The following is a 12,840-nucleotide window of genomic DNA, read 5'->3' on the forward strand; positions in this document are numbered from 1 at the left end:
GTGGGGCACTGGGTTTCTGCTGGTGACATGGAAATATACACCGCCAAACAGTCTCTGGCTAACGCAAGTAATATATTGGTGTATCTCATCATTTCACGGTGTTCCCATGTCATAACCTAATGTTGGTAACCTGCAGTGAACAAACACCTAAAGATACATAGAAATCCAAATAATGCAAGCCTTCAGTATGTTAACAAAACAATCTTTTGATCCACTGCCTCTCTCTCAAACATTATTTGCCTCATCTCTCACTTATCATAGCCAAGACAGGTCACAAGTGGAGCTACATGTCCGTTGTTGAAATATATCAGCAATTGCCTGATTTGTGTATTGAGGAAGCACGTCATTTATAAAATATTTTTTTTTCTAATTCGGCATGTTTTGATATATTGAAACAATGGTTATAATTTCTTAAAAACGCTATCGATCCTGTTGAATGAAATTGTTTTCAAGTATGTCGAAGTTCCAAAACTTTATTTAATATGTTCTTTAAAGTTTTCTTATTATTCCTCATCCTGGCAATATTTTTGTATTTTAGGAATTAGTTTTGATTGATAACAGGTCAGATTTTTTTTTATCGCATTCGTGTCCAGCTACCTTTTTGGGAATTCTCATTTTCAAAATAATTTACGTAATGTATACTATGTGTGACGTCATCAAGGGGGAGGCCCTCGGCTGGACCCGACCGCCATCCCGTTCCCGGCCCAAGGGTGTGAGGGTTGGTAGGTGGATGGGTGGCTGTGTGTGTGTGTGTGTGTGTGTGTGTGTGTGTGTGTGTGTGTGTGTGTGTGTGTATGTGTGTGTGTTTGCTTGTTTGTGCAGTGTGTGAGGAAGATGGTGGAGAGAAAGATGACGTATTGACACTCTTATTACGCGGAGGGACAGGGTGTTGGTCAGGAGGGGAAGATTAAGTGGATGGAGCCTAAAGGCTTAGTTTTTGAGGTAGTTAAACCAATGAAAGGAAAAATGAAGCCTTTATATGGTGTGGGGTACCAGATGCTGTTACTGAGAAATTATTTGGCCAGGATTGGCATGGAGTCAAGTGCTGGCGTCTCTACATATGTTTCCATACAATTACGTGTGTATATATATATATATATATATATATATATATATATATATATATATATATATATATATATATATATATAGTTATGGTTTACATACATCACCCGGCTGCGGTTAACTGCTGCAGCTCACTAGACTGTTATTCTGGCAAAATCGCCAACTTTGTAACGATCAGTACAGTGGGGATTATAAAACACTCCACAGAGTCCCCACTACTATAACTCACAGCCGCCGTAACCCTCAGGTTCTTTCAAGGTCGCCAACAGTGTATAATTTCCCCCACTGTAAGGGAATCTCCTCAGCAGCTCCTTCTCTTCCTGTACCCAACCAAGTAGAATTTATAAATGGTAGATGTTATGTGTAACAGGGCGAGGCCTTAATACCCCCTAGAGAAACCGCCCATAAGGACAATTCCACCCACTTCTCTATGAAGTATTAATGCCTCTCCACACGCCTTGCACCCAGGCTGTGAGGGTTCACAGACTGGGACAAAACGTGCAGTATATATATTACTATACTATCCTACTACAACAAGTGCTTACTAACACCTGTTAGACTGACATCCCTGGCCTACTACTACTGCAATATATGATGTGTACAGCACATCCGGTGATGTACACACAAGCCCAGACACCACCTACGGGTGACACCCACTATACACTCGTCGCAGGCAAGTCTGGCGGACGACAACTACGCACCACTGGCCGACATGAAGCCTCTCAGCCTTCAATGGTGTGCGTGGCTACTACCACTACAATACAGTATACTACTGAAACTATACAAAAGATGGTGGGGGCACACAGCCGCCCACCAAACCCCACTGGTGACCACGGCCACCAACAAACAAACAGGACGAGACAATGCCGCGTCTCTCCCACGCGTTGCCGCCACAATACAGGACGGACGCAAAACAGAACTGCAGCCAAACCAACTACACTTCTAGAGCAACAAGCCCGTTGCTCTAGCAGTCACGGTCTACCCTGTAGCAAGCCAGCTACTCAACAGGAGGGCACAACTCCCAGACCAATGACTAATGAGTACTTGTAAAGCACAGTCTAGCCACACGTGTCTCTTCCTGTGCCGAGAACGTACGTGTTAACTCCGCTGAAGACTGGCCGGTACTGTAAACAGTATACTATTGATACTACACAACAGATGGTGGGGGCACACAGCCGCCCACCAAACCACACTGGTGACCACGGCCACCAACAAAACGACAATCAGGACGAGACAGTAACGGTCTCTCCGCGTCGCCACACTTCAAGGGGACGAACGCACTAGAAATGCAGCCCCAACCGGCCACACTTTCTCAGAACAACAAGCCCGTTGTTCTACACAGCCACGGTCTACCGAGTAACAAGCCAGCTACTCAACAGGAGGGCACAACTCCCAGACCAATGACTAGCGAGTACTTCGAAAGCCCAGCCAACACGCGTCTCTCTCACTGTGCCAGACCGACGAGAGTGGTGTCTATCTCCGCTGAAGGCTACTTAGTCCCGCTCGCAACGAGAAGCTGGGAGAGGGAGGCGGGTTGTCTGCTCAACAGAACAGCCCGAGGGGCCCGCGATGGGTATCCATAGGCTACGTATATAATGAAATAATAAATTAAAGGGGATTAGGACGGTGCCCATCACATATATATATATATATATATATATATATATATATATATATATATATATATATATATATATATATATATATATATATATACATATCCCTTAGCCAGTAAATTTACACATATAGATGGAAGAAAATAGAGGAAAAGAAAAAAAAAGTCACCTAAATTTGATGAGTACTGAAGAATAATCGATGACTTGTGCTCTGCTGTAGGTCTGGGAAAGCTGCGCCACGATAACGTGCGCCTGGCCACTTAACACGTCTCCTATCAGCCCCGTCCAGCGTCCCTTGGTGAGGGAGCCGAACTCACCGTCTGATGGCGTGGTCACTGAATACCTGAGGAACAAATGTAGCATTAATTCTCTTTGTTATTCAGTCACTTCTGTTATTCAGTCACTTCGGGGGGTTCTTATGTAATTTACTTATTTTTTTCGCATTTACTTTTGCTTTTTTGCTTTGTAATACACCAACAGCCAGAAGAAAATTCTACTGTACCTACTTATAATTGACAGAGTTGGCTTTGATGTTGTAGCAAAGTTTTGATTGATTTATTTTGTTATGTACTTACATACATCCATACAATAATGATACGAAAAAGAAAATATTCCAGAAATGTCGGCCTTGATTTTCTAGATCCTTTCACTCACGTGAAGTTCATTTCCGTCTTGAATAATTCCCATACATCTCCAAAGTAACCAGTCAGGACTTCGCGGCCCAGCGTCTTGTCGAAGTGAGACTTTTGTGCTCTTGTGTCCTGCCGAGGAAGAAGTGAATATTACTTTTGTATTGATTCTGTCATAAAGGCTATATTCGTATCAAGGAAGATCATGGAGAAATTTGGCAATAGATAATATAAGTAGTATTCATTTTTCTTGTGCATACCGATATTGATAACTATGCAGTGTAGGAAATCTGTATGTTTTGAGGTATATTTTTGACTCATAGAAAAGAAAAAAAAATCAGGTTGTAAGACTTCAGACCTGGTTGGCTTGTCCTTCATCCACTCCTGCCTTTGTACAGTTTAGCAGTTTTGAGCGCGTTTATTGTCTATTTTAGTGCCTCGATCTCCAGTTTTTATAAGTATCATTGTTTCTTATTGGGGGTTAGAAATTTTGATACGACTTTAGCATATGATATTTTCTTATGGCCTTCTATCCATCATGACTACATGCTTTCTATTATCGACTTGATATTCTGTTTCTAACCACTTCAGTTTTCATCTATTTTGAGTGTCACTCTTCACTTCCTTATGCAGCTAGCAACTGAAGTGCTTTGGGCCCCTTCGTGCCAGTAGGAGAGATATGATACGAGTGCCTAATAGTTTTTACTGTGGTGCAGGTAATCACTGAGAGGCTCCTCGGGCTACGAGTATCTCTCTCTGGTTCTGACCTTGGAACACTGCCAGGCCGTGTGGACTGTGGAAGATGTTACCTTCTGGTCCATTATTCTTCATTAAGACTCAAAAGATTCGTGAAATACAAATGAGAGCTCCAAATGGCGTGTACAGAGACATCTCTCACCTTTTGTATCACTCATCAGATCACCAGATTCATGACTGCTGCTGCTGCTGCTGCTGCTTATTGTTCTTTGTACTTTTTCACCTACTTGAGGCAGTTAACGTTGTCTTGGACAGACGGTATACAGCATTAGTCAAGTCCTAATATTTGCTCCAGTTATGTAATAGCATGCTATATACTTTGTCTAGGCAGGAACTCGTCCTATCTTCGTGTGTAAGGAATTTCTCCATGTAACGTCTTTGGAAGGATAAAGTGGTTTGGTAATGTGAAAGTTCGTTCTCTCTCTCTCTCTCTCTCTCTCTCTCTCTCTCTCTCTCTCTCTCTCTCTCTCTCTCTCTTTTTTTTTTTTTTTTATTTAAACAAAACTTAATACAAAGGAACATGTACCCAAAGGCGCACTGTCGTGTGCTACCTATTCTAAGGGTACTACAATCTATTTCTCTACAATATTTACAAGACTTAAAAATAGATAATATACAAGATGGTCAGCATGTAAATGGAGCACTATTCGTTTCACTTCACTAGCACTATTCACGCACTGCACTACACTGAGTGTCACGTCACAAAGAGTGTCAGAGGAGTTGGCAGTGTCTGTCTCCACTTATGTGCCATCAGTTTGACACTGTGTGTTCATCTCCTGGACGTGAGGCACCGCGGCCGTGAACAAGTTCCACATCCTGGAGACGCGTCCTGCGAAGGTGCGTTGATGCTGACACCCGTGGGATCGCGGCACCTCTACGGCGTCACCACCATTGAGCACCGTTCTCGTGCTCCGTGCGGTGACTCTTAGAGGATGACGCAGCCCTGCCAGATGTGGCACTCTTTGCACCTGTGCCTTATGGAACACTACGATCGCCGCCACGTCTCTGCGGTGTTCCAGTGAATCAAGGGGACGCTCAGGCTCTGGGTGAGGTGGTAGTGCAGCATCTACTAGCCGTATGGCGCGGCGTTGGATGCTGTCCAGTCTCCTTCTGTGTGTGGCGGCACAGGACATCCAGGAGAGAGCTGCGTATTCAAGGTGGGGCCGCACCTGTGCCTTGTACAGCAGCAGTCTCCCCTTCCTGTCGAGGAAACTGGCGATCCTTCTGAGAGCGGAGATCCTGTGAGAGGCTTTCTTGGCAATGGTTTTGACATGCCTGTCAAACCTCAGCCCTCGATCCACCTCCACTCCAAGTATCTTGACGTCATCTTGGAGTGGGAGAGCAGCAGCGCCAAAGACAACTTTCCTGCCATTGCTGCCATGGCGGCTGGGGACCGAGAGACAACCATTGCTTGTGTCTTCTCCGGCGCGAATGTCACTTGCCATCGAGCACCCCACTCCTTTATCACTCGTAGCTGCTGATTGATGGCCTCAGCAGCCCGCCCACTGTCCTGGCGTGGATAGGTATAGGAGAGGGTGCAGTCATCAGCATAGGCCATGACTCCTGGCAGTAGCTGGAGAAGATCATCCACGTAGATATTCCACAGGAGTGGGCCAAGAATTGAACCCTGTGGCACTGATGCCTCCACAGGCAGGGACTCAGATGTTTGCCCGTTGACAACCACCTTGAGGCTTCTGTCCTGCAGGTAATTTCCCAAGAGTCGTAGCAAGCCACCCTGGATGCCTTTAGCACGAAGCTTTTCTAGTAATCCGTTGTGCCATACTTTATCAAAAGCTCCTGCTATGTCCAAAGCAACCACTATAGTGTCCTTGCCGTCGTCGAGGGCGTCCTGCCAATGCCTGGTGAGAAGCATCATTAGGTCGGAGGTTGACCTTCCAGGTCTGAACCCAAACTGTTGGTCTGAGAGGAGGGCATTGTCCTTGAGATGTCTACACACCACCTCTGCCACGACCCTCTCAAACACTTTACCCACCACTGACAACAGGGATATGGGTCTGTAGTTTTTTGGGTCCGTCCTGGAGCTTTTTGTGTAGGAACTACTCGAGCCTCCTTCCACACTGAAGGCCAGACGTTTTCCCGTACACAAGTTGTGAAGACTTGGGTGAGAGGGGCAGCCAGTTCCTGGGAGCATCGCTTCAGCAGGTGCGGGCTGATGTCATCAGGGCCGGTGGCTTTCTGTGTGTCCAGCCCCGCAATAATCGCTTCACCTGCTGATGCGTCACCTCCACCATGGTGACAGTCTTCTCACATTGCTGGACCAGCTGAGGCGGTGGCTGCTGTGGATTCCCGACCTTCATTTTTCCAGCAAACAAGGAAGCCAGCAACTGTGCCCTCTCCTTACTGCTGGTGGCGACAGTACCGTCCTGCTTGCTGAGGGAGGGATGGATTCTTGGTGGCCAGTTCCTTGTTTGTCCTTAACAAGAGACCACCAAGTTTTGTTTCCTACGCCAGTGCCACACAGTTTCCGGCGCAGGCTTTCCTCCCACTTTTTTAAGGCCCACTTGCTGGTTACCACCATCCTCCTGCATGCAGCCCTGTGCAGGTCCTTGTTGCGCCGAGTCGGGTTCCTCTTGTAGCGGAGCCAGGCAGCATACTTTGCCTCGGCAGCAACACGGCAACGGTAGCCAAACCATGGCTGATCCGTCGATCTGGTGGTGTATTCCCTGTGTGGGACGTGGCGTCTCTGGAGGGCGAGAAGGTGAGAGGTGAGTGCAAGTGCTTCACTCTCTGCTCCTCCCTGTAGCAAAGTGGCCCATGGGGTGTGGGTCAGGTCGCGGCGCAGGGAAGCCCAGTCTGCTTTGTTCCACAGCCAGATGGTGCGGGTGGTGGCCTCGTCCTGAGCCACGCCCACTTCCAGCTGTGTCAGTACAGCGTGATGGTCAGAGCTGCCCACGAGCCCCAGCTGATGACACTGAAGCTTGTCTTCCTGGTAGTCTGAGATGACAGGGTCTAATGTCCCTCCTCGTTCATGTGTGGGGAAGGTGACATGATCTGTCAGACCCTGCACCTCCAGGAGATTCTCGTAGGCGTCTCTTTCCAGGTGGTGATTGAGATCCCCCACAATCAGCACGTGGCTGCAGCTGTGTGCCATCATCAGGTTGTCTAAGGTCTCAGTCAGGTACAAGAGTGAGTCAGGCCCTTGTCGCGGGGGGCGATACAGGGCACACAGCAGGAGGGCTGAGCGGTCTGCCAGCATTACTCGGAAGTACATCATCTCCATCATTGGAGGCGTGTCTATGTCGAGTAGCTGGGCCTGCATTCCTTCCTTGAAGCAGACAGCCACTCCACCTCCTGTTCGCTCCTGTCGGTCCCTCCTCACCCAGTGGGTGAAGCCCTGCATCCTGCCATACGTGGGCTCCACCTCACTGTTCAGCCATGTCTCGGTCACCACAACAACGTCTGCATTGTGTCGTTGCACACAGTTGTGGTATAAGTCTGCAAGGTTAGTCCGGAGACCACGGACGTTGCTAGAGACGACCTTTAGTTGGCGGCGGGGCAAGCTGGCTGTACCATGGTGAGGGATGGTAGTGAGCGAGGCCTGCTAGTCCGAGGTGGTGGTTAGGGTCCGCGGCCGACTGCTGGTACTGGTGAAGAGGAGTGGTCCACTGCCGCCCCTGGTTCTGATTCCAGATACCAGGCTGAGGAAGGAGTGGGCGAGGTTGTGGCAAGGACTGAAATGAAGTGAGGGGGTGGGCGGGCTGAGGCGCTGCAGGTGGGAAGGGTGTGGCTGTGTATCTTTCCACCGTAAGAAGCCGCTGTAGGAGACGCTCCTGACGTAAATCGTCAGTTCTGGCGTGGCAAGTAGCAGAAGTGTGTCCTTTCCGTGAGCAGTACTCACACACTTTTGCCTTGGCTCGCTTTTGTGTCTGCTTGGTGGCCTGGTGAGTCCTCAGTCCTTCGCTGGACACCCTCCTCGCGTCCTGCTGCACTTCCCTCTTAGATTTCTTTTTTCTCCAATCTCCTGAAGTGGTCTGAGGAGAGGTTCGTGGGCGAACAGAGGCACCGCGATCTACTCCGTTCGCTGTGTTTATGGAGGAAGAGTCCCTGCTGCTCTGTGTGGCGGTAGACGTGGTAGTGAGTACCGAGCAGTCACTCTGTGTGGCAGAAGGAGTGACAGTGGACGCTGGGGAGGTGTCACAGTCGCTCTGTGTGGCGGTGGAAGCAGTGGAGGTAGGCGGAGCGGTCGTTGTTTCCCGGGCAGGCGAAGGGAAGGTGGAAGTGGAGAAAACAGCTGCGTACCGGATCTGTTGCGGTTTATCCGAGCTCCACCACGTCCTCCACCTCTCAGAGTCCTGACAAACCACCTCCCAGTGTTCGTCAATTGACTCTGCGTGGGCGCTGACTGCCTGAGAGCGTGTGGCTACTTGCGTCTGGCGCTGTTTTGACGCTATCAGCCTGTCTGCTACTCTGAGAGCCGCAGCAAACACGTCTCTGTGCTGTATGATCAAGTCTCTGTCGTCCTGGAGGGACTTAATCACACAGTTTTGTTGAGAGGCTTCCTCTCTCTCTCTCTCTCTCTCTCTCTCTCTCTCTCTCTCTCTCTCTCTCTCTCTCTCTCTCTCTCTCTCTCTCTCTCTCTCTCTCTCTCTCTCTCTCTCTCTCTCTCTCTCTCTCTCTCTCTCTCTCTCTCTCTCTCTCTCTCTCTCTCTCTCTCTCTCTCTCTCTCTCTCTCTCTCTCTCTCTCTCTCTCTCTCTCTCTCTCTCTCTCTCTCTCTCTCTCTCTCTCTCTCTCTCTCTCTCTCTCTCTCTCTCTCTCTCTCTCTCTCTCTCTCTCTCTCTCTCTCTCTCTCTCTCTCTCTCTCTCTCTCTCTCTCTCTCTCTCTCTCTCTCTCTCTCTCTCTCTCTCTCTCTCTCTCTCTCTCTCTCTCTCTCTCTCTCTCTCTCTCTCTCTCTCTCTCTCTCTCTCTCTCTCTCTCTCTCTCTCTCTCTCTCTCTCTCTCTCTCTCTCTCTCTCTCTCTCTCTCTCTCTCTCTCTCTCTCTCTCTCTCTCTCTCTCTCTCTCTCTCTCTCTCTCTCTCTCTCTCTCTCTCTCTCTCTCTCTCTCTCTCTCTCTCTCTCTCTCTCTCTCTCTCTCTCTCTCTCTCTCTCTCTCTCTCTCTCTCTCTCTCTCTCTCTCTCTCTCTCTCTCTCTCTCTCTCTCTCTCTCTCTCTCTCTCTCTCTCTCTCTCTCTCTCTCTCTCTCTCTCTCTCTCTCTCTCTCTCTCTCTCTCTCTCTCTCTCTCTCTCTCTCTCTCTCTCTCTCTCTCTCTCTCTCTCTCTCTCTCTCTCTCTCTCTCTCTCTCTCTCTCTCTCTCTCTCTCTCTCTCTCTCTCTCTCTCTCTCTCTCTCTCTCTCTCTCTCTCTCTCTCTCTCTCTCTCTCTCTCTCTCTCTCTCTCTCTCTCTCTCTCTCTCTCTCTCTCTCTCTCTCTCTCTCTCTCTCTCTCTCTCTCTCTCTCTCTCTCTCTCTCTCTCTCTCTCTCTCTCTCTCTCTCTCTCTCTCTCTCTCTCAGGTAGTTGCAACTTACGGGATAGTTGCGAGCTTACTGAAACAATGGCATGGATGTACTACGTGATTAACAAGGACTTTTTAAATCTCGGTCCTATGCGAGGCACGAGTGGATCTGAGTAACAGCACTTGTACAACACTCACATAGCAATTACGTGTGTCCCGCACTATGGGTACAAGGTTATTTAAAGAGGCATGTATTGATGTAAACCCCAAGGAGAATCATAGGCTGGGTAGTGCAGATGTTTGAGGATGTGTTTTCTCAAATAATACGTACTAAGTGACCCACCAGGCGTGCAGGGCAGGTGTCTGTGTGCACAATTTTGTATATGGCAGCAGGTATATGATGTTTTGGAAGATTTTTTAAAGATTATGAAGAAGCTTAAATTTTCCTGAGTGTTCGGTTGAAATATAACGTGTATGGATCTTCCTGGGGCTGCACTCATATCCATATACACAGACAAAAAAAAAAAAAAAAGTCGGAGATGTAAAACTGTATCGACCAAACTACTCTACTGAAGAGCTTCAGTAAGACCTCTTCACTCATCCCGCTTGCTTGTCGGCAAACTTCCCCTCTATAGCGTAGAAATTACTCACTCTCCTACTTTAAGATTTATTGACGGTACATGGCGAGTGTGTGAAGGGACGCTTGGGGCCGTATCGGATCGAAGAGTAGGGCACTTTTGCAGCGGCGGGCCGTGAGTGTTCTCGTGAGAAAGCACAGGAGGGAGACCCATTAAGTATTTTAAATTCAGGAAGGGAAAGAATTACAGTCATAAGACTAAAGAAAAAAAGATGAAGGATAGTAGAGAGAGAGAGAGAGAGAGAGAGAGAGAGAGAGAGAGAAGAGAAGAGTAGATGTGAATCTATTATGTAAATTGGAAAAAAAATCCTTATTAGATCAGTGAAAAATCCTATAGATATTTGTAATTCCTATAAAACAAGAAAAGAATATGATCCGTGATCGTGGCGTTGCTCTGTTAGCAGGGGGACAACAAGTTTACATTATACTGTACGGTGATTCTAGGAAGTGTTGGAGCTGAAATGTGAGGGTCGTTTGGAGTCACGAAGCTAAGGATAAAGGAGTGAGGTGCGTGAGACCGCGGCGACGGTCCGGCTGAGCCATGCAGCGTTCCTCTTCCTGGCAAAGAAATAGTGCTTGCGCAAGAGTCTATGTGGCCGGATATGACAAAATATGGAAGTAGTTCTAGACACTTTTTCCATGTAGGATTGTAACAAGTAGAAATTACGATAAAAAAAAAGACCCACTGAGGCTCCGACCCCTGAAGAGGATTAAGTCTTAATCGCGTCTTAAAATCTTCCTTTTGAATGAGTTGAAGTCATAGGAAGATGAAAAATACAGGAGCAGGCAGGGAGTTCTAGAGTTTCCCTGAGAAATGGACGGATGACTGGGAATACTGGCTAATTAAGTCTTGCATTAAAGAGGTGGATAAAATAGGGTTGAGAGATAGAAGACATTTTTGTGCAGTGAATCCGAGGGAGGAAGGGAGGTAAGGAGGCATGCAGTTAGCAAGATCAGAAGAGCATTTGGCATGAAAATACTAGTAGATTACAAGAGATGTAACATATTGGCGATAAGAGAGAGGCTGAAGACAGTCAGCTGGAGGAGAGGAGTTGATAAGACGAATAGCTTTTGATCCTACCTTGTCTGAAAATACATACATGTGAAGAGTATACTTTATGAACAGATAAGGTCATTGTACCTAGTTAGCAATTGGTTGAGTGAGAAAAAGTGGCGGAGACAATCCAGAACGGGTAACTTCATAGTGGATGTTTTGGATACAGATAAGATGTGAAGTTTCCAATTTATAAGTAAAGGACAGACTGAGGATGTTCAGTGTGAAGGAGGAGGAGAGGAGTGTCATTAAAGAAGAGGGGATAGTTGTCTAGTAGTTTGAGTCGGTTTGATAGATGGAAGAATTGAGTTTTTGAGGCATTGAACACTGCTAAGTTTTCTCTACCTCTAGAAGTGATATGCTGTGATTGGCTTACATTGATGGAAGTGACGATAAAATGAACGCCGGTGAGGTCGCTACGACGCTCATACAAGGCTTGCGGGTACAGCCTGAGCCTGGCCGTGGCTAGTGTCCAGGGATAACTCGCTGTCCTCCCTTGGAAATCAGAATTTGATGTCCAGATGCCCGCCAGACCACTCTTGAGGCCCACGCTACCCCCAGGGGACCACATCTCGTATAGTGTGAAGGCACCGCCTTCCACCTCGGGCACTATCTCCATCACCTGTGAGGGGAAGAGTACACGCTGGCGGTGACTTAACGATGCTTACCTTTACCTTAGAGATGGCCAGGCTAGCTCCTAAGTCCCAAGCCATGAACTGATACCCTGATAACCTGGCCTGTTGCCACTGAGAGAGAGAGAGAGAGAGAGAGAGAGAGAGAGAGAGAAGAAGAAGAGAGAGAGAGAGAGAGAGAGAGAGAGAGAAGAAGAAGAGAGAGTGGATAATGATTTTGACTTCAAAAAGAAGGTTGTAGCTATCAGTGCTCAGTATATAACATGTTATTGCTGTTTCAGGAGTTTAGTAGTAATTATATAAGAACAAATCGTTGAATTCATATAAAATAATGTTATTACTCATAGTAATGACATTAGCTGTATTTAAGGCATCTATTACGTGAAGGCTGTAACTTTTAACCTCTAAAGGGAGAAGAGATCTTCATATGAAGATCTTTTCTCCGCGTGGCTGAAGAATGAAGTCGTCTGAGGACGAGGCAAACACTAGATTGCTAAACTGTTTGCTTGCACCTGTGATTCGGTATTGTTAAGTGACGAATGTTCTCAACATCACAGTGGTGGTTTATGGTTACTATTAGAAAGACTGACAAGACACACATGTCACAATTTGATTTCGACACTGTATAGTATCTGTATTTCACAGAGAAATGCTGACCATGACGAAAGCAAACAAAACAACATTGACAGAAAGTTTTCTTGCAGCTTTCACCCCACATAAAGTACCGTTGTGCATGTGTCCGTTCCCAGCGCTGATTTATTCATCCATTTGTGTGATTTAAGCCAGCAATGGAAACCAAGGTCACGCAGCAAACACGACGTGGCTCTAGTCTGCGAGATGCCGCTTGGCAGTACTAGCTAGTGACGTTGTGTCTACTACTATGTGTGTGTGTGTGTGTGTGTGTGTGTGTGTGTGTGTGTGTGTGTGTGTGTGTGTGTACGAGAAGTGCGAATGCAGTCACATGATCTAAAGAAACATCGTTATAATATTTGGCATTA

General features: G+C 47.2%; 1 protein-coding gene across 1 annotated transcript in view; it reads right to left on the reverse strand.

Moving 5' to 3' along the window:
- The window catches only part of LOC123518365 (probable glutamate receptor), a 26,918-nt gene extending 15,087 nt beyond the window's left edge, over positions 1–11,831 (reverse strand). Inside the window, exons 1-3 of the mRNA XM_045279144.1 lie at positions 11,587–11,831; positions 3,336–3,442; positions 2,851–3,024 (exon numbers count right to left, since the gene is read on the reverse strand). Of these exons, the coding sequence (XP_045135079.1) occupies positions 2,851–3,024; positions 3,336–3,442; positions 11,587–11,829 (524 nt within the window). The 5' untranslated portion in view covers positions 11,830–11,831. The remainder of the gene's footprint in view (positions 1–2,850; positions 3,025–3,335; positions 3,443–11,586) is intronic.
- Positions 11,832–12,840: the final 1,009 nt, after the last annotated feature.

This window comes from Portunus trituberculatus, chromosome 43 (genome assembly GCF_017591435.1).
Source record: "Portunus trituberculatus isolate SZX2019 chromosome 43, ASM1759143v1, whole genome shotgun sequence".
In the NCBI taxonomy this organism is placed as follows: domain Eukaryota; kingdom Metazoa; phylum Arthropoda; class Malacostraca; order Decapoda; family Portunidae; genus Portunus; species Portunus trituberculatus.